This window comes from Schistocerca americana, chromosome 4 (genome assembly GCF_021461395.2).
Source record: "Schistocerca americana isolate TAMUIC-IGC-003095 chromosome 4, iqSchAmer2.1, whole genome shotgun sequence".
In the NCBI taxonomy this organism is placed as follows: Eukaryota; Metazoa; Arthropoda; class Insecta; order Orthoptera; family Acrididae; genus Schistocerca; species Schistocerca americana.
This window is the reverse complement of record NC_060122.1, coordinates 204,208,325-204,236,200: the sequence shown is the minus strand read 5'-3', so window position 1 is coordinate 204,236,200 and position 27,876 is coordinate 204,208,325. Positions and strand designations below refer to the sequence as shown.

Sequence of the window (27,876 nt, the reverse complement as noted above, 5' to 3'; positions counted from 1 at the left end):
CACTAAGTCTTCCCTTAGCTTGAGGGTGAATGACAAGGTGACAACACTGACATGGAGGGGGACCATTATAAAGTAGCTGTTAGAAGTTGAGCAACTGCTCGTAGAGAAGCGACTCTTATTCTTCTGTACCATCAATGCTCATCCCAAATGAAATATTGGGAAATGACTGGATGTGGAATGTATATTGCGTATTTAAAATCAAGTAAAATAGATTGCATTTAAAACAATTCTTTCTAATTGCAGTTCCATGTCTGGATGCCTTAACGCACTATCTGGGACCATCTACGAGGATTTCCTGCTACCCCTGATGCCTGGCAGGAAGTCGGATGTCGTGGTGAACCTTATAATGCAGGGCATCGTGCTGGTTGTGGGCGCCATCACCGTTGGGTTGGTCTTGGTCGTCGAGAAACTGAGCACCATACTTGAGGTGAGACACACAGCCAGCCGGCAAAATGGATGGCTTCGACAAAAAAAAGGAAATCCGATCGAGGAAGAAATGAATCGATTAAATTTTCACTTGTTTTCTATTCGAAATGTATTGCTAACGAAAAGCTTACGATATTGCAGTGCCTGTGTTATTCCGAATTATGATGCAAAGTTCATTCGAACATGCATGTATGTTCGAAGGAACTTTGCATCGTTATGGCTACAGTGGTTACTACTGCTGAAGTTTTTTTTGTAGCATAGTTTACAACTTTTTATTTTCTTGGTCCATTTTACCGATGTGTGTTAGCACGTAAGACATTCTGCTATTCATACTTTGGACAATTGAGAGAATTTTCCACTCCGCGCTAGCGACGCAGTCGACTTCAAATGCCTGTGTCAATACCTCACTCTAGGTCGCTTCTGTAATAGAGGCACCTGAAACAGCAATCTATCGTTTACAGGTAATTCGGCTACTAATGGTTCGACCATCATGAAGGCCAGTCGCTAAATGCATTAAAACCACTTGATTGAATTACATACAGTATATGATAGTATAAAGTAGTTTTAATTCATTCACAGACTGGTCCTGAAGATGGCTGAACGGCTAGCAGACGAAATACCCGATATACCCATGAAAGATAATGGAATAGGTGACGACGAAGTCGGATTGCGACAGTAGTGGAAATTTTCACCAGTACTCCCTCAGAAAAGGGGAACACAGCTTAAGCGTACAGTTCCTGGTCGCAAAATACGTAGCAATGTACGGACTTGTGTGGGACTTCACCGTAATGTCAGAAGCAATGAGAACATGGGGCATAGCTAACGGACTGCGAGTTGGCGACTGAGAACTTGTTGTCACTTTTGGAGCTTTTGGAGAGGAACAAGGTATGTGACGTCTGCTGATTGGTTTGATGTGGCCAGTTACGAATTCCACTCCTGTGCCTCCATCTTTATTTCTGAGCAGCACTTGCAACCAATGTCTTCATTTACTTGTTAGATATAATCAAGCTCGAGCTTCCTTTTAAAGTTTTTACAGTCTCCTCCAGTATCGTAGAAGGTATTCCTCGATGTGTTATCATTTCTTTCATCATACTGCTCCTTCTTGTCGTCACTGTTTTCCATGTGTTCCATTCCACGTCAATTCTCCACAAAACTTTCTGATCTCTTATATCAAACTACATAGTTTTCAACAGTTTTCTACAGCACATATCTTCTCTGGTTTTTCCAAATTCCCTACAGTGCTGTGATTTTTGCTCCAAACGTGCATCGACAGAAATTTTGACTCGAATTACTGCCGACGTTTGTACTTCTTTTGGGTTGGAATGCTTTCTTTGTCTGTGATAGTCTGATTTATGTCCTCCTTGCTTCGTCTCTTATGTGATGTTTTGCATCGAGGGTAGAGGAATTTCTTCACTCCGTCAACTTCTTGGCCTCAAATGTTGATGTTAAGCTTACCACTAATCTCATTTCTGCTCATACGCATTGTGTGTGTATTGTGAGGACCTAGAAACGACGGAGAAGCTTCATTCCCCCCGTAGCCCTCAGTGCTCCACAACCCCATAACAGGCCACAGCAGTCCACCCATCCCACCGCCGCCCCACACCGAGGTAGGTGGAAAACCGCCTAAAAAACCATCCACAGGCTGTCCGGCACACCGGACCTCGACACTAATCCACCGGGCGGATTTGTGCTGGGGACCGGCACGCCTTCCCGCTCGGGAAGCAGCGCGTTAGACATCGCAGCTAGCCAGACTGGCGCTCATACGCTTTGCTTTCATCTTTCATCGTTTTTCTCTCAATCCACAGAACGTGTTTATTAGATTGTTCATTCCATTCAGCAGTTCCTGTAATTCTCCACTTTCACTGAATATAGCAATGTAACAGCGTATCTTTTCACTGATACTCGCTCACCTAGAATTTTAATCTCACTCTTGAATCCTATTATTTCTTTCATAGCTTATTTTCCTCGTGATTCTTGCACATCTCGTATATTATCTGTTTTATCTATAACTCATACCTATTTACTTGGGAATTTAGGACACGATGTAACATTTTACACGGTCTAGCGCTTTTTCTAAGTCGATGATTCCCACGAACGTGTCACAAGTTTTCTCTAGTCTTGTTTCCGGTATCAAGAGCAATGATGCAATTGTCTTTCCGCTGCGTTAAACTTTACGTAAAGCCAAAGTCATTGTCGTCTAGCCTTGCTTCAATTTTCTTTTCTATTCTTCTGTACACTATTATCATCAGCAACTTTGATGCGGGAGCTGTTAAGCCGAAAGAGCAATATTTCCCGCACTTACCTGCCCTTGCTATCTTTTGGATTGTATGTACGATAATTTTTGTGGAAGTCTCGTGGTACGTCTCCATACTCATAGATCCTACAAACCAACTTGAACTGATAAATAAAACCATACAAAAAATCGCGTATTTTACAGCACTTTGAATGTTTATGTTACCAATGTTCTAGAGGAACAACCGGAATGTGTCATATGCTATCTACACCTGCAATAAATGCTGTCTTCGTGTTCACAGCTGGGATACAGTGTCAGCGGAGTCAGCAATGGAGCACTGCTGGGACTCTTCTCGTTTGGCATGCTGGTACCTTCGGCGAACACCAAGGTATGATAGAGCCATTCCGCTTCCAAATATTTACACAGCTCTGAGAGAGTTTTCACATTGAGAAGAGCAAATACAGAAAACGTCGACTAATGCTCAACAGAATGTCATTCTCCCAGTTTGATTAACGTTTGAACGACATGATTCAGTTCTTCCTACTGGTAGATTAACATTTCACCTGTAAAGAGAGAGGGTTTACGCAACAAGCAGAATGAGGGAAGCTACGGAATAAAACTGAAGACAAAAATGAGTACTTCCAGATACGAAAGATATTCCTGGCATTATCGTGTCATTTTAAAACGTTTTCATGAATACTTCTGGTGACAGGATAGACATAATTGTCGTGACGAAGTGGGGCTGCCGATCAGTGAGTAGCTGAGACTGATAGCTCACATTTTTGAGTCAGAGGCTAACAGACTTCCCCTTGGTTTGTATAAATGTATTCTTAACCTACTTTTGTTTCCCATGTAAAACTAGGAAATGAAAGAGAAAAAAATGGAAGCTTGTTTCATGAACTAGACACACTTCAAGTCCGAAAATGTCACAAAACCAATTACGTGTTATCTAGTTACATAAAGCAAGAATGTACTCAACACCTAAGCTGAGGGGTCGGGTGCAACTTGTGTTACTTTCTAGTTTCTTGGAAGCGAGTAGGTGGAGCGCAAAAGAAAAATTTCTAAAAGAAAACTCTAAACTGCTGACGAACTGTATTTACTAATCTCCGAACATATATATGCTGCCTACAATATACTCAAAGAAGAGAGTATGGTGTAAAAGAGATTTTTTTACTTATTATTTTGCTGCAAACCAGATAACGTTCAGATACATTAAAATTTTAGTAATTTTTTCCGTTGGCTGATGAGAAAAAAAAGCGTTGCAGATTTACGGTATAGAGCTACTGGAAGTTTATGAAATCCACAGTCATCTCACATTTTCAGCTGATCAGGGAAGCCAATGGAAAATTATTACAAATTTCACAGCGAATGGTGCTGGTCAAACTTGCCACAAGTGAGTACGAATTTCATGCTCTGACTTTCTTCAAACTGATACTGATTTGATACGTGTGTGTGGTGGGGATCGATGCTCGATCTATTTGTGATGATGCGCCATTCACGTAATAGCATTACGACAAATGCATTTTAAAATCAGGGTTGTGCACCGAGTCAATTTCGACGTAATGATGCAGTGAGACGCTCGGAAACCATATCTGGAAAAATATGGCACACCTTCACAGTTACCATCGACCGAAAGAAGTAGCACGTTCACAAAAATTCTCTGGAATGATCGGCGACTACTGCTTTCCAGCGTGAAATTATTGGCTTCTGATATTACGGTCCGGAAAACGAACCTTTCGCTTGCTTAATCCCACGAGCTTGGAACGCATGGAGAGGATCTGGCAGTAAATTGAACCTTTTAGTCGGTCTGTGAGGCACTGTCAGAGAACGCAATTGGTAGCGCACTGTCCAGGAAATGCAGAGATTAAAGTCCTGATCCGGAGCACAGTTATAACTGGAATCAAATCTCCGTCGGAGCCTGTAGTCTACGAAATGATAACATGTCATCACATGTTGAAATAATACTCGTGAAATACAAAATTACATCAGTGTCTGCACAGTGCTGTATAGGGCCAAGTTCCATCGCGATTGCCGCCCACACAAGTCATGTCATGAAATCAATGAGACGGCGACTGTAACACAGTGAGAAATGTTGGGTTCACTTAGTGGACACAGATGTGTTATTTTGACTGATGATGTGAGTTTTGTAACGTTGGATGCTACGTAAATAGTTCAACATATCGCGTCAGGGGCTAGGCTGCTTATTAGAATGGTTGCAAATGGTGCGTTAACACTGTGCACAACTGTTCGCTGTGAAGAAAGTTTGGCCGAGAAACACCGTCTGGAGTAATGCGGCCACCTGGCTCAGGTCCTTCTAATTGACGCCACTTCGGCGACTTCCGCGTCGTAAGTTCAGCGACTGATCATGACGCACGCACAATCACACAATCCAAGTAGCTCTTTCGTTTAAATTCTCATTACCGTTTTCGGTTGTAGCATCTTCAGATCAACTGCCGAGGAATATACTATGTACTAGTGGAACCTGGCAATGTTTCGCAGCTGCGAAATACTTCGTCCCAATGTCGTGCTTCCAGCCCCCCACCCCCTGTCCATCTCTTCCTCCCCCTGTCTCTATCACCTTCTCCCCTCTCTCTCTGTCCACCTCCCGCTTCTCCACCTCTACCTCCTCCTCTGTCTCTCTAAATCTCCTCTTCCCCCCTTTCTCTGACCTTGAGCACATTTATTTCCAGTGCCAACGAATCTCTGAATGGGAACTGAAGTCACTTAAAATGAATGGATAAATTGGTTGGAATCATTGGTATTGGGGGTGTGAGGCGCCTCTCCTGCAGCTGGCATGTTAGTAGCTTCACTGACAGTTTTTTGCAAGGTCTTAATATGATAATGGGTAGAAATACAGAGTTTCGAACGATTTTGATTCCCTAGAACTGTCCGAATCATAAGCCACTTAACTATAAACACAAATCTTCTGTTCCATGTTAAAACTGGCTGCGAGGTACTAAACAAATCAGCATATAATTCTGTTTATCAAGTTAAGGATACACACTGAAGGGCCAAAGAAACTGGTGTAGGTATGAGTATTCAAATACAGAAATATATAAACAGGTGGAATACGGCGCTACGGTCGCCAACGCCTGTATAATACAAGTGTCTAGCGCAGTTGTTAGATTGGTTAATACTGCTACAATGGCAGGTTATCAAGATTTAAGTGGGTTTGAACGTGCTATTGTAGTCGGCGAGCGAGCGACGGGACACAACATCTCCGAGGCAGTGATGAGGTGGGGATTTTCCCGTACGACCGTTTCACGAGTGTACCGTGAATATCAGGAATCCGGTAAAACATCAGATATCCGACATCGCTGTAACCAACGACGACTGAAGAGCATCGTTCAGCGTGCCAGAAGTGCAAACTTTTCGCAAATTGCTGCAGATATCAATGCTGGGCCATTAACAAGTGTCAGCGTGCGAACCATTCAACGAAACATCATCCATAAGGGCTTTCGAAGCCGGAGACCCGCTCGTGTACCCTTGATGACTGTACGACACAGAGCTTTACGCCTCGCCTGGGCCCGTCGACACCGACATTCCATGTTGATGAATGGAAACACGTTGCCTTGTCGGACGAGCCTCGTTTCAAATTGTATCGAGCGGATGGACGGTATTGGTTTAGAGACAACCTCACGCATCCATGGAGCAGGGGACTGCTCAAACTGGTGGAGGCTCTGTAATAGTGTGGGACGTGTGCAGTTGTTGTGATATGGGACCCCCGTTAAGTCTAGATAAGACTCTGTCACGTGACACGTACGCAAGCAACATGTCTGATCACTAGCATCTCCATTGCACATTCCGACGGACTGGGCAATTCGACAATGCAACACCCCACACGTCCAGAATTGCTACGCAGTGGCTTCTGGGTTTAAACACTTCTGCTGGCCACCAAACTCTCCAGATATTAACGTTATTGAGCATATCTGGGATGCCTTGCAACGTGCTGTTCAGAAGAGATCTCCGCCCTCTCGTACTCTAACGGATTTAAGGACAGCCCTGCAGCATTTATGGTGTCAGTTACCACCCACAACTACTTCAGACGTTAGCCGAGTCCATGACACGCCGTGATACGGCACTTCAGCGTGCTCGTGAGGCACCTTGCACGATATTAGACACGTGTACCAGTCTCTTTGCTCTTTAATGTATTGCTAAACGCAAAAATTGTTTCGAATTAAGTATTTAGAGATAGTGTATATGCTCATCTGATCTGTGGTAAGATCGACTGCGAGGTAAAATAACAAACCAGCATACTCGCTTGATTCAGAATATAATCATTACGTATGATCTCTCTAATTTTTTAAATGCCCAGCTATCGTAGATTGACTGCGAGAGTGAAAACAAAACCACACGTTCTAACAGCACAGCACTTTCTTACTCGCAGAACAGAAAATCTATGCATTGTTACTTATAAAACAATACAATCTAGGTCCTCTGAATATTTATTAGAGCGTCGCGGAAAAATTTGAAGGAAACTGGCCAAGTACTATGAGATTTTTGCTAGCAGAGTTTTCTCTTATACACTTTACATTTATATTGATATACCATACATATTAAAATACATATAGCTTACGTCGATATAAACATTTATTAGAACACTGTGGAAATATTTGAGGCAAACCTGTCACGAACCATTACTCGTTCTTGCTAACTACATTTCTCCTTATAGCAAAAGATGTAACCCCTGTCCGTCTGAATGTTTATTAGACTATCATGAAACCTTTTTGAGATTTTTGCTAAAACGCTTCCTCTTTGTATAGTACCATCATATTTATCTACCATATTGATTAAAAAAATTGTAATCTATGTCCCTCCGACTGCTCATTAGAGGTAACCGATCGTGAACTTTTCGAGACTTTTAGTAAGAACTTTAAACAACGACTAATGAAGAATGAAAATGCACAAATAAGGCTTACTATATGATGAGTTCCTTGTTAAAATCCCTCTAGTTATTCTGGTGCTTCATCTTACAAAGTGTTACTTAGTATTCTGTCATTTTAGTGCTTTATAAGATAACGGGGCACCCTGAATGATTTTAACGAGATTGATACCGCCCTCCGATGTCCAGATGTCTACGTTTTTTATTCCATGCGTGATGAGTTGTTTCGTCTGCGTAGGTGATTTATGCCCAACTAATATTACTGCTTCAAAGCCGCCTGCGCTTCCACGTTGTAAGGCTTATTTCAGCATTCTCACTTTCTTATTTTCTTGTATTTTAAAATATTAACATGTTATGACCCGTTTATTCTGTGCCTGGTATGAACATGGAATTGTATAAGAGAAAACAGTAACCAGAAATTAAAACAAATACTTTGATTATGTCAAGAGTAAAGTAGGACCTAACTGCTGAAACTGACCAATTACATATTAAATTACAAACAAAATCTAGAACCCAAAGCGGAATATGGCTACCGGTATAACGAGTTACATATTCGCCTCGTTGTAAGCAGTTACAGCCGGCTGGTCAGATTGTAACTTGACATCCACACTCTTATGAGGAAAAATATTCACACTGTTTAAAAGTGATGTGCCTGTATCTACACGTTCCAACCATGGACTTTTGGCAACTCTATTCGCCAGAGATAGAAGCTGCATGTCATTCCACTTCGCTCGCGGCTTGAGAGAACTACATCTCTTGTGACAGGCAGCAACATGATACACCATGGACGAGTAGTGGATTTTACAAACTGGAACTAGTTGTTTCTCACTTCCAGATGTTCTTGTCCCACGACACTGTATTTGAATGAGAGGTACAAGAGATGTGTCTTGGACCATCACATAGATCGAATGATTATTGATTGTTAGGTGGTGGCCGGTTCTGGCTGCAGAGTTGTTTTTTGAGGAGCTACACTGTAGGTTCACCAGTACCGCTCTGAGCACAGAGGCAAGACTGATTACTCAGCACAAACGTTATTTATTATACGATATCTTCCATATGGTTCTTCGTCGATAGGGACCCAGGAGCCGGTCGCGGTTAGTAGCACAGAACCATCAAGGCCATCAAGATCGCTATCGTATACGTACTGTATCGAAGGCACGAAGTAATTAAGAATGTTACTGTGAACCACGGATGAAGGGAAATAGGTAGATTTCATTTCCCTAGATTTCCAGGCAAGCGTTTGAAACAGTGCCTTACAGCAGCATACCTCTGCATATGGACTAGGTTTCCAGACTCGAAGACTTCTTAATTAATTGAACTCAGTACGTTGTTCTGGACATCAAAGACTAGTCCACCGTCAGGAATGCCGTAGGGAACTACGATAGGACTGCACGCGATCTCTATAATCTGATGGATAGCGTGAGCAGCAATCCCCCGACTGTTTGGTATTGATGCTGCAATCTATAGAAAGCTGTCGTCGTTAAGGGGCTGTAAGAGGATACAAGATGGCTTACAGTCTCAATCTGCTGTGATGCTGACAGTGTACTCTAAATGTATTCAAGGTAAATTAATGTAATGTAATGTTCGAATTTTGTATTAGTGGTGTGTTGCTCGACACAATCGTTTCGATTAAATATCTGGACGTAACGTTGGAAAGTGACATGAAATGCAATGAGCACGCAAGGTCAGTAGTAAGAAAGTCGAATGGTCGACTACAGTTTATTGGGAGAATTCTAAGTAAGTGTAGAGTATGTATGAAAGAAACCACCTGCACAAAAATTGTGTGTCCCTTTCTTGAGCTCTGTTCGAGTGTTTAAGGACACCAGCAGGTGAGGTTAAAGCAGGACATCGAAACAGTTCGGATGTATGCTGGTTGAAAATATAGTTATTAGGTTCAGTCAGCACACGACTATAACAGAAATGCTTTGTGAACTCAAATGGGAATTCCTACAATGAAACTCCATTCTTATCGCGAAACACTGTTCCTACAATGAAACTCCATTCTTATCGCGAAACACTGTTGAGAATGTTTAGAGAAGTTGCATTTGCCTCTGACTGCAGAACGATGCTATTTTCAGCAATGCACACGTCGCAGGACGACCGTGAAAACAAGACTAGGGAAATTAAGGACTCGTACGGAGGCATATAGACAGTCGTTTCTGTCTCGCTCCCTTTGTGAGTCGGACAAGGTACCCTACAGTATGCAGTGTATGGTGGATTGTGGTATATATACTGTAACGGCCTAGAACATAGTCACAGCCCAGAGATGTAACTAGCACACCCATGGAGAAACGACCTGCCCGTTCAGATGCAGCAAGGCGTAGCCACACCCAACTTAGGCGTATCAGCGGCCTGGTACAAAGCCTCCAGGAAGCTTCTGGGGTTTGACGCGCTCACTGTACGGCAACAGCCAGACCCCAGTCACTGGCCGGTGTTCGAGACGTTATTATGAAAAACAGAAGCTTTCGCGTTTTTTATTATCGCATATACGAAAAGAGCCGCGAAATATCTGTTAATAATGCTGTGCTTTGCTTTTCTTTATCATCATTACCCTTTAGCGGAATAAAATGTATATATGGAAGTCTTATTGTTCTGTATCTGGCCTACAATTTAAGGAACGATTTTTCGTAACTGCAACTCACGCTAAGAATCAATATATCTTCCCTACTTCACAGTGATTAAAAGTTGAAATTACTTTGTTATGAGCACTGATGTTACAGTCCGTGTGATCGTTCAAAAACACAAGTTCGCAGTGGATTTTATTTCTCGTTAAAATGCTATTTCATACCACGACTAGCCCAAGAACATGAGACTCTCATTAAAAAATACGTTGTCACTATAAAGTTTGCCAGATCAGAACGGAGCACAGCAAGATTCCTATCAGATTCTGAAGGTACATTAAATTATTTGCACTGTAAATTATATCCTATCAGCAGCCCGCGTCAATCTGCAACACATCATAAAATCTGCTGATCTTCACTGCCAGTCTGGGAGCTAAAAGAAATAATATTATTTTACTATTATTTTACCGCTTCCTTGCGGTATGCTCGACTATATTGTAAGTCGTTTAAATACGCCGCGGCAGCGGCTCTTCGTTCTCCACGCAGCTCAGCACCACAGATAATATTTATATAACTGAAAAATGTCTCAACAGGATGGGATAATATGCAAGCAAGCTTAACAATAAATAATACAAGTTTTCATTTAAACAACTCTATTAAAACCTTTAAATATCTCAGTGATTACAGACCTTTGTGAATTCACACGTAATGGCGTACCTTGCTTAGTCTCGACAAAAGAATGCTACATTGGCGTTCTCTACGACACAGGATATCTTACTCGTTCGACTCCCAGATGAAGAAGACAAAGAAATTGCTATCCGTCACGTATTATATACTAGTTACTTATTTTAATCTTTGTTCGACATTTATCGTCTGTGGCGGTTTCATTACTCGCCGACGCAGATATTCTCAGAAATAAATAATAAAAAAAATACATAATTTTATACAATAACACAATATGATACATATAATTTTCTCGTTACTACATAATATGTTGTTTTTGTTTCTTACTAGACGTTACAAAGCGCAGCTCCTTCGAAATAGCACCCAGACACCTGCACTTAAACCCACGGCCCAGCCGTGCTGGTTATCAGCGCAGCAAGGGCCATGTTACAGCGTGATCATTCGTTTGCTGATTTCTTTTTAAAATACGCAAACGAATGAGAGCAACCTACAGAGAAAGAGATCTGAAAAGTGATAATACAAGGCGAACTCAGTACCGCCGATCATCTAAAGTAAACGAAGGAATTTAGCACTGAACTGCACAGCTGTTACTGCCGCGTATATGTTGGGCATGTGTATGAAACTGAACTGATAACATCGCCCCTTTCTATGCCTAATTGTCAATCACTTCGTTATTCTGATCGTGTACCTCATTGCAGTCTATTTGTACCTCTGTTACAGGGTGCTCTGGTTGGCAGTCTGTTGGGTATGGCGGTGGTGGCAGTCATTATGTCAGGGGCTCAGAGCGCCCACGCCATGGGCCGCATGAGGTACCCCTCGCTGCCTACCTCCGTCGAAGGCTGCCCTGCCAACTTCACATCGGTCATCGAAACCGTCACACCGTCAAGTACTCCAAGGTAAGCTAAATACTGCAGATAGGAGTTTCGAGTCGTGATGGCAGAAAAGGATTTTCGGTACAGGTATTGGCTAACAGAGAGAAGAGATGTCGTGCAGTTAAGTTTCAATAACGTTTTGTGCCACTTTACTCAGAAGAAGAGGTCCCCGGCGCTTTGATCGACTTTTTGAAACCATATATACGGTTATGTAGGATAAGAACCGAGGTGTAACACACCCAAGCCATTCGCCCTGGTGCGAGTAATTGACAAAAAAAAAATTTGGAATTTTGCCTGCTGCTGCTGATGATGATCGTATGGCGGGGCAGTTCGGCCGCCGTATTACAATGACGCCACTTCGGCGACTTGCTTCGTCAATGATGATGGAATGATGATGAATGACACACAACATCCAGTCATCTCGAGGCAGAGAAAATCCCTGATCCCGCCGGGAATCGAAACCGGGACACCGTACGCGGGAAGCGAGAACGCTACCGCAAGACCACGAGCTGCGGACTTAGCCTGCTGATCAGTAACACTGAAAAAGTTGTATTGCATAGATTGGTTGAGTGGTGCATAGGGTATGATGATAGCTTTATACGCAGAAGGTGGGTGGTATAATTCATGCCATATGCAATAATTTTTTTAAATTTTAAATCTTTCTCAAAATGACTTGGATCATCATTCTTATTCAAAAATCGATTTAAAAGTAATTTTTTATTTCCATTCCTTTGCAGCATAATTTTAATCACAATATCAACTTCTTCAATTCCCTCATTTTTATTCATATCATATTTTCCACTTGAAATGCTTGTTCTTGTGTTTTTAATTAATTTTATGTAGTAACTTCGATTTTATTTCTTTTATTTCATCACCCTGTCGTTTCGTCCACATTATTGCGTTCACTACATCTATTTCTCGTTTTGCTTGAATTTCGTTTTGCTTATAAACCCTTCTTTCATTTAAATCTTCATCTGCGTTATTTTGTCGGTCGTGCAATAGGCATTTAGGTTATTTTTTCATTGTTTTTATGATGATTACAGTGCAAAAAAAGTACATCTGGTAACGAAAAATACATTTTTCACACCATTGCACAGTCAATGTAAATAGATTACTTCGTCTTTTTGTTTCATAGCTGGTAGATCTGAATATTCAAATAATTGAATATGGTAATAGATAAATATAATTAAATTCATATGCACAAAATTTCCGACATGAAAAAGAATGATATAAAGAAAGAAATGAAACAAATGAAAATCATACGGTGATTAGAATGATGTGGCAAAGGAATAGATTTAAAAAAATCATTTAGACCAATTAATTGAATCAATATAACACTCAAAGTCATTTCGAGAAATATTGAAAAATAAAAGAATTTATTCTATGTGACGGGATTCGACCCCAAAACCTTATGTAGGTGACGCTTTTTTCCGACATACCACACCCCACAATCAAACTGTATGTAATGACTTGTTTAATGGTATTAAGGATCACCCAAAATTCCGGAATTTTTCTTCGTTAATTACTCGCAAACGAGGATCCACCAGGGTGAGTGGCTTCAGGTGTTATACCTGGGTTCCTAACCTACACCACAGTATCTTTGGTTTCAAAAAACTGATCCCACCACTGTGGACTTCTCCTTGTCAGTAAAATTCCAAACCCGTGTGCAGAGTAGGATTTTGCGTGTACATGTCTCAGTGTTGAGGCTGATCTGTCCGTCAAAAGGACGTGTTTGCTCGATGCCCTCTAGGTGCTATCCCTTCCTTAAATAAAACACAACATTACACTGTTTGCAGGCAGTCATGAAAATTATCAATCAACAATCGCAGCCCCTCTATAAAATTGAGAATTGTGCGGCAATTCGTTTGCTGCATTTGAAGGAAAAGAACGGTGCAATCATCCACAATAATGCAATGGAAGTATACGGCAAATAATGCACCATCAGATGACACAGATTAGGCGGCGCAAACTACGCTTCGAATGCTGTTAAACAAGTCTGAAATGACGATGAACTAAGTGGTAGTGCCTCTGCCTGCATTAAGCCAGATATTACTAGAGGAGACACTGCCGTTTGAATACTGGTGTTACTAGACAATAAAGGAGAAAAAGAAACTTAGTAATGCATGAAGTGTTGTGAAGCCATCGTACAACCGTATCATGAACTGGTACTGAGAATTTTACGCAGCCAGTTGTTAATGTGTGACATTTTTACCACAACATAATTAGGGACTGGGTTATACCATTATGTAAAAGTACCTGCGTTAGGGTATCCCTAAATTCGAATTAGTTTTTATTTGAACGCATACCCTCTTAATTTATTTGTACGATGCCAAAACAACTATATGTAAAATTTCAGAACCTTAGGATGTTGGCAAATCGTGCCCACTTGCATTGAAACATGTCAGGTTGGCTGTACTTGGTAAGAATGTCGCGCGCCCTCTTGTCGGTGTGTCTCTAACATTGTTAGTCTAAATTGTTGTCAATATGTGAAAATGCCAGTGGAATTACGTAGTAGTTCTAAAACGCGTATATTTTCAATAGGTGCGGTAAAACGTCAGATGAAAGGTTCAAAACGTCCATCGAATGGACAAGTTCTAGCAGATTTATTTTATAATATCCAAGAAGAAAATTTAACTGTCAGTGAAAGCGCAAATCTCACTATTTGGGAATGTATGATCTTTTGGGAAAAGGCGCGTATACCTACCAAATCTGTACCTAAGTGTATGAAGAAATTAGTGAACCTATATCAAGTTTGGAGGGAGTTGCAAAAAAAATGCACAAAAAACCCAAAAGCTATTTGAGCAGCGCCGACAAGAGTTTGTCAACAAGTTAGATGATTTGTTCGACATTGCACACGCCGATACACTTCAGTTAATGAAAATAAATGAAGATAAAAATCTTTTTCCAGCGACAGAGAGAGCAAGGTCGTCCTGGTCACTTAGCTAGAATGGACAAGAAACTGGCTAATAAAGAGGAATGGTCGCGCATCAGAACTATTGAGGAAGAAAACTGACGGGCTAAATATTTTTCCACGTGAGCTCCTTCGACAGCATCTTACGAAGCATTACAAAATGACTCATCTTCAGATTGTAATGAAAATGAGATGTGTTTGCAAGAAAATTTCACCACTGTGATTAAGAACATAAAATCTGGAACCAGTAAGACAACTAGGCGGAAAAATTTCATTACTCCAAAATTAGTAGCAGTGCTAGATAGGCGTCAGTTGAGTGTGAGATATTCAGTGTATGTACCTGAAGCTACCATTGAGACACTTGGAAATAATACTGATGAATTTCCTATAAGTAAGTCCACTATTCAAAGAATTAGTACAGAGAAACGGAAAGAGCTTGCTGAAGCTATAAAAGTTAATTTTCAAAACGAGATGCCAGATGTTGTGTTTGTTCATTGGGATGGTAAACTGTTGCCTACCACACTTGATCGGGAAGAAGAACGTCTTCAGATAGTTATTTCAAATGGCTCTGAGCACTATGGGACTTAACATCTGTGGTCATCAGTCCCCTAGAACTTAGAACTACTTAAACCTAACTAACCTAAGGACATCACACACATCCATGCCCGAGGCAGGATTCGAACCTGCGACCGTAGCAGTCGCGCGGTTCCGGACTGAGCGCCTAGAACCGCGAGACCACCGCGGCTGGCGATAGTTATTTCATATAGAAATAAAGAGCACCTTACTGCCGTGCCAAGGTTGGAAAACTCTTCAGAATGTGAACAAGCTGGAATCTCGAAGACAAGGTGCAGTTTCTTTGTTGTGATATTACGGCTTCAAATACAGGCCATATCGATGGTGCCTGTGTGCTACTTGAGCAAAAACTTAACAGAAGTGTCATTCTGTTTCCTTGGCACCAACACGTGTATGAAATAGTGTTGAAAAACGTGTTCCAGGTAAAAATCAGTTCGGTGACAACAAGTTCTGATATTCCACTCTTCAAATAGTTCCGAGAAAACTGGAAAAGTATACATCCAGATAACATACAGTGCTACAAGAAAAGGTCGCAATGCACCTAGCTGTTTCAAAAATTGACAATCTGCTTGAGTTTTACTGCACTGAACTGACAAAAGAAATAATCAGAGATGATTACAGAGAGTTGATAGAGCCTTCTGTTATATTTTTAGGTGGAGATATAAACAGAAAATTCAAGATACGGCCTCCAGGTGCCATACACCAAGCTCAATGGATGGCTAGAGCTACATATTCCCTAAAAATATCATTACTTTGTGCTCAGTTAAAAATTTCGAGCAAGGAGAAGGTAGCGCTGTTTACATTTGCCTGTCCATCGTGACATCCTACATCAAGCCATGGTTCCAGTGTATTTTGGCATCCTACCAACATTGTGCTTTTTGAAGTTAATGAAGGCATACAAAAAACTGATACAGGCATTTCAAAAGCAGCTCTACAGAAGATAAGCCAGCATGTATGGTATTTGACTGATAATGTTTCTGTCTTGTCACTGTTTGACGATGATGTGGATCTAGAAACTGTAGTGGCACCACCGTTTAAGATAGGGAAAGTTAGTTTTGTGCGATATTCTGAGCACAAGTTACAGCCAGGTGCGGACCGGATTGCAGTGGGTTATGCATACCAGCAGTTGCGAAGGAAAATAGACGCCACGAGGGCGTAGAACTGCTGGAGAGGGCACACACAGCCGTTTTCATGGCGCAAGTCGCAGGCAGAAGGGGCCCACTGGCCAACCTAGTGTGTTATGAATATGTGAGGTTTGGCAAAACAGAGGCGCACAGCCGAGTATAAATAGGTGCCGTTTTCTAACGAGATTCATTCAAGTGTGGCAGTTCTCCTGGACGGCGGGGCGTGTCCACCACCAGCTTCACACAGCAGCAGATGGAGCGCCAGAATTCCAGTTCACGGCAGGTCGAGGTTCGACCTTCTGAGGCCGACGCAGGGTCCATAGCCAGCCAGCCAGTGGCAAGCCGCTCCTCGGCTCGCTACTGAGGGCAAGCGTCCTGGCTTCCAACACACGCTGGTGACATCCAGGCGACGAAACATGGCGTGGACCATCTTACAGTTGCCAGCGGGCCGCTCGGCGGCTCCTCGGCGCAGCGCGGAGGCAACGCTGGGGTGCTTCCTCAGCATTGCGGGGCCCTGTGACGAAGACCAAGAGGAACGAGGGCACTGTAGCTAAAAAACAATAAATCACTTGGAAATCTCTCGCTGAGTTTTAATACGGCACCTCCTGGCACCCATCCACTAAATTTGGTGTCGTCCCACAACAAAACAAAACTAAAAATGGTTGAAAATGTAACCAAAGATAATTTGTCAGCTCATGCTAACCGTTACATCCCTTTGAAGGAAGAACTTTGTGGTCCATTGTATGGTGCGTTAAATAAATAAATAAACAGAGACGTCGTTTCTTTGGTTTTCTGTTTACATCACAATTTTGTTAAATGTTAACATTCTCCACGAATGTCCTGTCATGTGGTCAAACAATACTTCCTTTCAAGAAACTAGAAAGACGGTTTCAGCACTGAGATCAGTGAATGATACAGCTGAAAGAGCGTTAAGTTGATGCAAGACTTTTATAGTTTCTTCTCGGTTGAGGAGGAAAAAAAAAATTTTGCTATTTTGCATACAAGAACACCTAAAGATTTAAGCTGACTGCAGAAAACAAACTTTGAAACGAAAATGTAGAGACTAATCTTTTTACATGTCAAATAGCAAACAAATACGATTTGAGCAATTTGGTGTTTTATTTACCAAACAATCATTAAGTTCCAGAATTCCTCCATTCTCACATAGTAAGAGTTTTCAAGTCTCATGTTTAGTGTCAAGTCGGCACATGTTATAATAATTTAATTGTAATAATATTTAGTATTTGAGTTATTAAGGTCAAATAGAAAAAATAGAGGGTATGTGTTTTCGATATCACGAAAAAATCCCCATTATATCTTAGGACACCCTAACCTATGTACGTATGTATGTATGTAGGACTATGTATATATGTATGATCCACATCTCCTAAGTCACTGGAGTAACTTCAACCAACTTGGTATACATATCATTTACCATCTGGAAATAATCGCTGGGCAGGGGTAAGTAGCACCAACCAAGCAAAGGGATGGGGGTGGGGGTGAAAAAGCAGTGCTGCTGCGACATGTGAATATCCATATTTTACTCATCCAGTATTTGATAATGAGAGCATTTAAAGAGTTGCAAACAAACGTGATGCATAATTTCAATTCTTTACAATACTTTTTCTCGTTGGCAACCCCCACAAAATTATGAAACGAAAAAAGTTAATCGCTCACTATATTTCCGCTATTCATGCATAAAATATCCGCATGAGGCATGACGGTTTAATTTATTACATTTTTACTACTACCTGCATTCGCGACACATTTTGCGTAAAGTATTCGCATAGTCCACTGAATGTACCATCAAAATTACACCATTTTCCGACACATAGTTCAGGAGATATGACGTCATAAACACTGAGATGCATGAAAAATTTCTGCATCGTGAAAGACGTTTAAATTTATTACTTCGCTGCTACTAATTCTATTCGCAAAACTTTTCATAGGCAATGTCCACATATGTCGCTAAATGTATCTACGAAAATATATCACTGTACGACCCATAGGACAGGAGACACGCCGTCAGATACTGAGGTGCACGGAAAACTTCTGGAGCGTTGTCGGAACAATCTTGCCAAGACGTGTAAAGCCCCAGTTTCGGGTACGCTTCAGAACTTTCGACCTCTCACGATGCGATTTCATTGTTTTTGGAGCCCTGAGGAATGACACTAATGGTCGTCGATTTGCTCCAGACGAAGAGGTGCACGCATGGAGACAATCACGGTTCCGTAGGCAACTGCAAACATTTTCTCCATGAAGACACTGACCATCTTGTCTCACAGTGGGACAAATATATTAATAGTTACGGTGATTATTTCTGAAGTAATGAACAGTTTACTGATTATTTTTTGTCATCTCTCATTTTTTTTGACTGCCACTTAAATTGCTACGGTCTGGTTATGTCACGATGGGAGATGAATAGGGGTGGCAACATCTGAAGCAATATTGGACTGTGCTGGCAAATTTGATGATCTTTCTGAAAAAGACTGCACCAGTTGCAAAATTTCCAACTAAAAAAAAAACGTTTATCCCATTGACTGAATTTCTTTTGTCACCAGAATGCGAGACAGTAAAAGCATTTTATCGTATATGCTTTCTGGTGCGGTCGTCCAAAATTATTTTTGATTACTCTGAAAAGTTTCTGTTCTATTGAGTCAGGAAACAATTTATTTTTGCTTGTCTGTTTCGGAGCCCTTGAAACAGGCGCAGCCGAAGGTTTAGCAGTAGCATTTGGCGAAGGCGCATCTTCGTCCACCATTTGAACTTACAACTTACTGCTTTTATTCCTGTGTTGCAGTGATTAAAACTAACGGATAATTTATTATAAATTTTTAGTAACTCGGAACTGTTCGCTCCCTCAACTGAAAATATTCAGAAAGAATTTTAATTTTTGTGTTATCTCCGGATCTACCATCCTGCAATTTCAAGTTTTCCAGATAGTTGTCCTTTATGCTCTTCCTCTATGCTCTTCCAACGTTCTGAATCTCCTTACTTAAAACGAAATTTGTATAAATTATAATACTATACATAAATTTCACATAATTAACATGTATCTAGGATCAGGAACTCAAGCCATTCACTTCACTTGGTCATGCATTGATTGCAACCACTATTTGTGATGACAGTGGCTATACACTACTCGCTTAGAAGAGAGTTCATGAAATAATTAACAATTGAAGACTGGATGGAAATCAGTCAGCAGTATGAGAGTAATGCCACTTTCCCTTATTGTGTGGGAGTCATTGATGGGAAAAACATCAGGTTTACGAAACCATGCCGATCGGCGAGTGAATTTTACAACTATAAAAATTATTTTGGATTGTCTGAACAGCTGTGTCAGATGGCAGTTACACTTACAGGTTCGTTGATATGGGAGGCAACAGCCATGTGTAAGATCCAAATTTGTTCAAAGGAAGTTTACTTATAATAATTAAATTGGACGCACTCGAAACCTGTTCCAAATTGTGTTACCGCTATACGTCTTCCATTTGAGTTTGATGCTGGCGGGGAATTTTCCCTTCTACAGTAAATATTTTCAGTAAAAAACCTGGTGTGGATTAACAAGAGCTAGTCATTTTGCTGAATGCGCATTTCGCAATTTTGCAAGCAAATGTCGGATTTTGCACCGGCTAGGGAATGTGGGTGTTGCGTTTGTTGAGATTATAGTTAAAACATGTTGTATAGTTCACAATTATGTGAGCATTGTTGGTGGTTACAACTTTGAGCACACTCTGACCCCTCAATTGATAAATATGTCTGCATGTGGCACTAGAGGCGGCGGAAGAGCAAAAATGTTTGGATTAAAAATCGTAGGCCAACATAGCAAAATACCTTTATTAATAACTGTTTCAGCACATTGGCAAGACATTTCAGATATAAAATACAGTAAAGTGCATATAAGAGGTGATCAAGAACAAGACACATTTAATAATTAAATTTCCATTGTAACGTACATATCAATATAATTATTTTATTATATTCGGTGTTTATCAGCTACCAGACATTCCACTCGGTCATAATCTAATGACTTACTCTCTCACTAAATTGCAGGGTCGGTTCAGATCAGCATATTATGAAGATACGTAAAACCTGGTGGCTGATAAACACCGAACAATATGGAATTATTATATTGGTATATGTCATAATGGAAATTTAATTGATCTCACGTAATTAAATACAGGCCGGGTTTCCCCATTACGTTCAAAGTTGGGGTGCTATTCCAATACCAGAGAGCTTCGGTTGGTATTGATGACTTAAGGACTGTAAAATTTGCTGAAGATGTGAACTGAACTTCGTGTTAGGAAGAGCGTTAGACTACGGTAGTCGGTGCAGGTGAGGTTGCTGTAGTGCTACGGTGATCAGTGAGACCAAAAGTTCCATGTTAAACTTAAGAGGATTTTCACAGATTATATTAGACCTGGCAAAAAACGCGGAGCAACACACGTCCCTAGGCACTGTCTTCCACAAGTGCCCTCTTAAAATGAATGCCATAAATTAAAGGCAATATTACGTATTATTATATCCGCCACAAGAGAAAACAGATGCAGAGACCTGAGCGACTTGGAGAAGGTTGTTAATATAACTATTCTGGCAAAAGCGCTTCATTTAGGACAATGTTTGCCAATCTCCAAAGGGATAGCGAAGTCGATAATGACTGAAGTATGTGGTTATATACGGCAAGGGCACCTATTCCGCGTCGCATCTAGTGCTTTAACACTAAAGATGGCCGAAGGAGGCCTAGTTCTAATAGATATTTACGAAAAAACAACAGTTTTGTATTTAAAGAGAAATTTAGAGTGCACTGAATACCACCTGGACACCGTCACTGATGCACTACTGAAAGCGACAGGGCCCAAGAGTCCCGATCCGCCGACAAATGTCCCATCGATCAATCCTAAATTAAAACATTTACGAGAATCCACATGGAACTCAGCTATATCAGAATCAAGCGAAGAAACCAATCAGACGCAAACAACCGATCGATCGTAGAACTGATAATGCAGAATATGAAACGGAACAAATTTGAACAGAAAGTTCCAGATAAGAATTAGAATACAGTCTGGAAAAATCTCGCCACAAATGTTGTACCAAGTGAAGAGAAGTGAAGGACTCCTGGTACAGAGTCATCAATAATGTGATAATTAAAAATGAGCGACTTAATACTATTGATTTACGCGACACAAATCTGTGTCAAAAATGCCTACTTGTGGACACGCTCACACACAGATTTACAGGTGTTCGATTTGTAGATATATGGAAGGACGTGAAAAGAAAAATAGCTTTGCTAAAACGAACTGATTGTAAATATGTAGAAATCTCTGAGTTGTTGGTTTCAGATCGGGTAGCTTATCCCTACATGAAAAACGTCATAATGTAACCTTTAGGGAATTATGTCAGTTACATTATTAACAAGAAAGTAGATGAGAGCCTACTGGAGTTTGAAGAGTATATCGAAAAAAGAGTATTTTCGCCCACTCTCATTAAAAGATCAGAAACTAAAATTAGGAAATATGCTAAACATCCATTTCCAAAAGTTGGGAGTAGGGTAAGAAACATGTAGCTGCTCAATGTATTGTTGTGGAGCTTGTAGAGGTGATGGCAACAAGGAGAGTATAGCTGCTGAGGGCGAAGTACGGTGGGGACTTCGTGGGCCCCGAGGCCGCTACGATACCAGTGAAGGCCTCAGCAGAACACTGACATGACATCCCTCGCAGTTTGGTCAGGTGAGACTGGAAGTAATAACAAACGAAAAGACCGAGCGGGGTGGCGCAGTGGTTAGACACTGGACTCGCATTCGGGAGGACGACGGTTCAATCCCGTGTCCGGCCATCCTGATTTAGGTTTTCCCTGATTTCCCTAAATCACTCCAGGCAAATGCCGGAATGGTTCCTCTGAAAGGGCACGGCCGACTTCCTTCCCAATCCTTCCCTAATCCGATGAGACCGATGACCACGCTGTCTGGTCTCCTTTCCCAAACCAACCAACCAACAAACGAAAAAAGAAAATAAAACTCGAACTAAGAATTGAAGAATTTAGATGGATTGTGGACTATAGATGCTCTGTAAGCAGAAATCCATTGGTCTCCGGTTCGTATCCAGCGCGGAGGAAACAGTTTTAGAGCTGTAGGAAATCTGTTACACAAGCTAACGTTTGTTCTTCGCGCGAAATTCTCCTTCACCGCATTGAATCTTCACCCGGGTGACGGTCATCGCTAGGAACAGCCTGAAGCCCTTCCGTGATATGAGACTATTATGATTATTCATAGAGAGAAAATGAGTATTATATGAATGAATATTAATACTGTAATTAGTTATTTTTGGGCCACTATACAATTTATGTGTCTGTTTTGTGATACGTGATATTATATTGTACTCTGTGGTGACAAATAAACCAACTTGGTACGAAAAAAGTGGTGTAACGGCTAGCACATTCGTTTAGAAATGAGGAGACCTAGGTTCAAGTCCTGACTGTAGCTCAAATTTTAACTCATTTATTCAGCTTCTATCACTATCGGAAAATTAATTATTAAATCCTCTTGTAAGTAATTTTCTTTATTTTGGATCTGAAGATGTCCCATAAGTAAAACAATAAACAATATTTTTGAGATATTGACCTGTGATCTTTAATCCATATATTTTCACATAACAGATCACGTGTCTCCCCATTTAACAATGTCAAATAGCAACAAAAGAAGGGGAACATTTGGCAAAGAGGCCACCACACAGACTATTTCCATCCTAGACATTGATCAGTGTCTTGGCAAAACTACTTTCAGGAGAAAATCTTGTTCTAACCTGAATTAAATTATTTGTAGATATATGCGAAGTAAGAAAATTAAACTTTTTTGTTCTCTTACCTATCCACTTTGCATCATTATTCCAGTTCTGTATTCTCCTACTCTCCCGCAACAAGTGCTATGGTAACGTCTTCTCACGACTCCTTCCTCGTATTCTTGTTTTTATAGTCTGGTTTGCTAATATCGTATGTACACGGATGTTTTTGCGTCTCCTGAATCTGCAAATCACTGTACGTATGGCCTATGTAACACGTCCACAATGAAACGTTTTGATGGAGCACGTTACGGACGGCGTGCTGCGTGAAAACCTGCTCGTGTAGCCACAGAGGCAGCTGAAATTACTTCAGAGAAATTGGACGGGGGTCTACTGTGTGAGAACTGAAGGAGTGCCCTGCCTGACCTAGCAGCTGTGAGACATCCAGAGCTGTGTGCCCGCCCTCACTTTGTGCTGGAGTTCTATTTCTGCCACGTGTTTTATAGCTCGAATCCCATTGGAAAAGTCACGTGTAGTCTAAGAACAAACAGTGCGTTACGACAACGAGACGATAGCAAAGCGAGTACTACACTTAGTTCCCTGTCGCTGCGTGACAAAATATGGAAACCCCACGAAAAATGTGTGGTTTAACATAATATTCCAGCCAAGCCAGTAGGCTGTGCTGTTGCATTTCACCACGAACGGCACCTGTACGATGTCCTCGATACATTGTGTCAGTCGTGGTCAGAACGCGTTCTGTGTAGTTGTGAGTGCATTATGTAGGATCTAAGTGACTTCGAACGTGAGCAGATTGTTGGTGGTCGTTTGTTAATGCTTGCATAATCAAGGCAGTCGAGGTGTTTCATGTTTCAAGAGACGCCATATCGAAGATTCAAACCACATACAAATAAAGCGCAAATCATCATCTGCTAAGTTGCAACGCGGACGAGTTTATATGTTGACTGATCGTGATGGGCGGTCATTCGAAAGGATTATGACAAAAAATAAGAGGACGACAGCTGCAAAAGTTACTGCAGAAGTGAATGTCGACCTTGCGAACCCTGCCATCATGAAAATAACACAAAGGGAGCTCTATAAACTTGTAAATGCAGGATGAGTTGGAATTCCAAGTTTTACAGTGTCTGATTATTTGACACTCCTAAAACCTTGCATACTGCATAACCAAAGCTCGTAATCTCTGATGTCTATTGGTCCCAAGAAAGTAGTAATGCAGTAACTTCTTCGCGCACCATAGCATCCGACTGTTTTATTGTCGTGTAAATCGCGGCCTTTTTGTATATCATAATACTATGTGATTGAAGGTCTAACCCACCGAGGATCACAGAAGAGTACTTGTCGCTCTGCCTTCCCCCCCCCCCCCCCCCCCCCTCACTTTCTTCCTCTCTCTCTCACCCCACGCCCCCAACTCCCCCCCTCCCCAATATCCCTCTTAGAAAAACAACTTCTAAAACCGAAAATGGCCGGTCTGGAACTGCGCGACCGCGTCGGTCGCAGGTTCGAAAAATGGTTCAAATGGCTCTGAGCACTATGGGACTTAACATCCTAGGTCATCAGTCCCCTAGAACTTATAACTACTTAAACCTAACTAACCTAAGCACATCACACTCATCCATGCACGAGGCTGGATTGGAACCTGCGACCGTAGCAGTCACGCGGTTCCGGACTGAAGCGCCTAGAACCGCACGGCCACCGCGGCCGGCCGCAGGTTCGAATCCTGCCTCGGGCATGGATGTGCGTGATGTCCTTAGGATAGTTAGGTTTAAGTGGTTCTAAGTTCTAGGGGACTGATGACCTCAGACGTTAAGTCCCATAGTGCTCAGAGCCATTTGAACCATTTGAAAACCGAAAATGCATCCTGTCCCACCAAAAGACAAACAAAAAATCTGATGACGCCCAAAACATTTGATGTTTACGACTACTAACACTTGACCCCAGATCCATGCACTATGAAATGTCAAAATTATTCCGTCATTAAGCGCGAAACTATAGTTGCAGTCACGAACGATGGCGGTCGAGCTTAGCCTTGTTGTACGCACCTACGTCACGCGTTCACCGACAGCCAATAAGAGTTCAGTAGTGTTGTGAGCGCTCCCGCCCTGAATGTTGTATGTATTGCAACCATTATACGCGATCGTAGCGAGTCATGTAGTGAATTTTTATTCCATTTGTTACCAGTTATCATGGCTGATGTTAGCTATGAGCGGTAAATTCTACACAAGCAAGCGAGAGGCATGATTTGCGGGATACACGCATTCATCAGGCGCAAAGCACGTGTATGCGTGTACCTCAGCTGTCGCAGGCCCCGTTCTTGTCTCAAAAGTGGCTGTTGACCCTAAATAACGAAAAGTGTGAGGTCATCCACATGAGTGCTAAAAGGAACTCGTGAAACTTCGGTTACACGGTAAATCAGTCTAATCTCAAAGCCGTTAATTCAACTAAATACCTAAGTATTACAATTACGAACAACTTAAATTGGAAAGAACACATAGAAAATATTGTGGGGAAGGCTAACCAAAGGCTGCGTTTTATTGGTAGGACACTTAGAAAATGTAACACACCTACTAAGGAGACTGCTTATACGACGCTTGTCCGTCCTCTTTTAGAATACTGCTGCGCGGTGTGGCATCCTTACCAGGTAGGACTCACGGAGTAAATCGAAAAAGTTCAAAGGAAGGCAGCGCGTTTTGTATTATCACGAAATATGGGACAGAGCACAGAAATGATACAGGATTTGGGCTGGAAATCATTAAGAGAAAGGCGTTTTTCGTTGCGACGGAATCTTCTCACGAAATTCCAATGGTCATCTTTCTCCTCCGAATGCGAAAATATTTTGTTGACCCCGACCTATATAGGGAGGAACGATCACCACGATAAAATAAGGGATATCAGAGCTCGTACGGAATGATATAGGTGTTTATTCTTTCCAATCGCTATACGAGATTGGAATAATAGAGAATTGTGAATGAGGTTCGATGAACCCTCTGCCAGGCACTTAAATGTGATCTGCAGAGATGTAGATGTAAATGTAGAACCTGAACGAACCTCCTCTCTCGTGGATAGGAGTATAACGCTACCTGCTCCCCTCGTAGACGCTCTAGATGTTGTTCACAGCTTCTTCATTTGCACTTGTACAAAGAGGGTCGTCACTCAATCCCAGTCGATGCTGGTGTATTTCAAAACCATGGTTGTACAAACTTCGGTTGCTTCTATTTGCTTGGAATATCAATGAATTGTTGGAATAACTGTCACATTTCTCTGTCTACCTAGTGAAAATATTGCTGGAAATTAATAGCGATATGATTACTAATTAAAATACTAATTGGTCTTGATTGTAAGGATTTATTAAAAACTAAAAACCAAGCGCCAAAATAATTTTATTAAAAATCTTCTTCAGACCATGTCTCGCCATGTGGTGGTTCAAAATGGTTCGAATGGCTCTGTGCACTATGGGACTTAACATCTGAGGTCATCAGTCCCCTAGAGGCAGGATTCAAACCTGCGACCGTAGCGGTCGCGCTGTTCGAGACTGAAGCGCCTAGAACCACTCGGCCACTTCGGCTGGCGCCATGTTGTGGGCAGAGACGACGGCAGAGCATTAGTAAGTGGTGTTTTCATCCCTCCGGATTGGCACCTCACTGTAAAACGTTTTACGATACTTTTGCGTGGGACGACGACCGTGTAGTTGACCCTTGTTTATTCTGTTGTTCACCTTGTTCGCCACTGCGGATACCGCCGTCGTGTTTGGCTTTTATCAATGTGACGTCCTGTAGCTGATTTAGCAGGCTGTCAACTTTAATTTCATAGAAACATGTTTGTCAAGTTGTCGTTATCGCTGTCCGCAGCCCAGTGACGGACGAGGTTCCACTGTTGTTCCGGCTGTCGTACCTGTACTACACGCTGGTGGGCGCCGTCGTCATGGTGACGGTGGGCTGGGGGGTCAGCCGGCTGACGGGTCCCCTCAAACCAGGGGACGTGGAGCCGTCGCTGTTGGCGCCAATGGTCCGGCCCAAACACCTGCACCGGAAAAACTGCGCCGCCGACGCCGACCCAGCGGTCCGAGTTGAGCTGCTCCAGCAGGCGAAGCAGCAACCCGAGACACACGGAGCGGCCTAATGTGTCAACACACGACGACGAGGAGGCGGCAACCTCGCTGAGGGCTCCTATACTCTGCCAGCCGTTTGCCTGACATGTGGTCGTTAATACATCTCTGAGTAACAGTTTCGCATCTTACACGCAGGAGTAATTATAGTTTCCTTTGTGTTCCAAACAGGTATCTGTTGAGCTACGACGTTTCTACTTACCGTACACACTGCTGACCCTTTTATGCAGACAGTCTCAAATAAAATTTGTGTAGAACCAAACTGAGAAAAATATACCTAGCAAATACTGTTCAGATACCAGGCGACTGGCTTTCTTATAACGTTGCTAGTTACGGAGAAACGAACGGCAGTATTCCTTTTTAATCAGGAACATCTACCTTTCATTTGGAAATCCGCTTCCTCTCCTCGAGACCCGTTTAACAACATATGATAGTGTACTATGATATTACTAAAGATTTTCCTCTAATGCACTAGCACGCAGTGAAGCTACCCAGCGTAGCGTAAATCGTCCACTTCCTGCAGCTGACAGTGAACAAACATTATTACAAAAAAAATACTGGTATCGGATCAAAAGAGGTGAATATGCTCCTTTTTATTAGGAGACTCCAGCTAAAAAGTGAGGTGCCAGCTGCCTCATTCTACCCTCCTCAGCATCTTCAAAATTTTGGCAAAAATATTGGCATGCGAACATATTCATGCTCTTTTTAGCATCCAAC

General features: G+C 41.8%; 2 protein-coding genes across 2 annotated transcripts in view; both read left to right on the top strand.

Annotated features, from left to right (window-relative positions):
• LOC124613351 (sodium-coupled monocarboxylate transporter 1-like) overlaps nt 1-27,876 on the top strand; it is a 254,282-nt gene that overhangs the window by 115,699 nt on the left and 110,707 nt on the right. The window lies entirely within an intron of this gene.
• On the top strand, nt 329-27,695 carry LOC124613179 (sodium-coupled monocarboxylate transporter 1-like). Its single transcript, XM_047141818.1, has 4 exons — nt 329-427; nt 2,961-3,047; nt 11,507-11,682; nt 26,903-27,695. Exons 1-4 carry the CDS (start codon nt 347-349, stop codon nt 27,171-27,173), a joined length of 615 nt encoding a protein of 204 aa, XP_046997774.1. The 5' UTR covers nt 329-346; the 3' UTR covers nt 27,174-27,695.

What these genes read in the sequence shown, in the direction of transcription:
- LOC124613179 (XM_047141818.1), top strand. Translation starts at nt 347, where the DNA reads ATGCAGGGCATCGTGCTGGTTGTGGGCGCCATCACCGTTGGGTTGGTC. An exon ending in AACTGAGCACCATACTTGAG is followed by an intron (nt 428 to 2,960) that starts GTGAGACACACA and finishes TCGTGTTCACAG; the next exon opens with CTGGGATACAGTGTCAGCGG. An exon ending in ACACCGTCAAGTACTCCAAG is followed by an intron (nt 11,683 to 26,902) that starts GTAAGCTAAATA and finishes CGCTGTCCGCAG; the next exon opens with CCCAGTGACGGACGAGGTTC.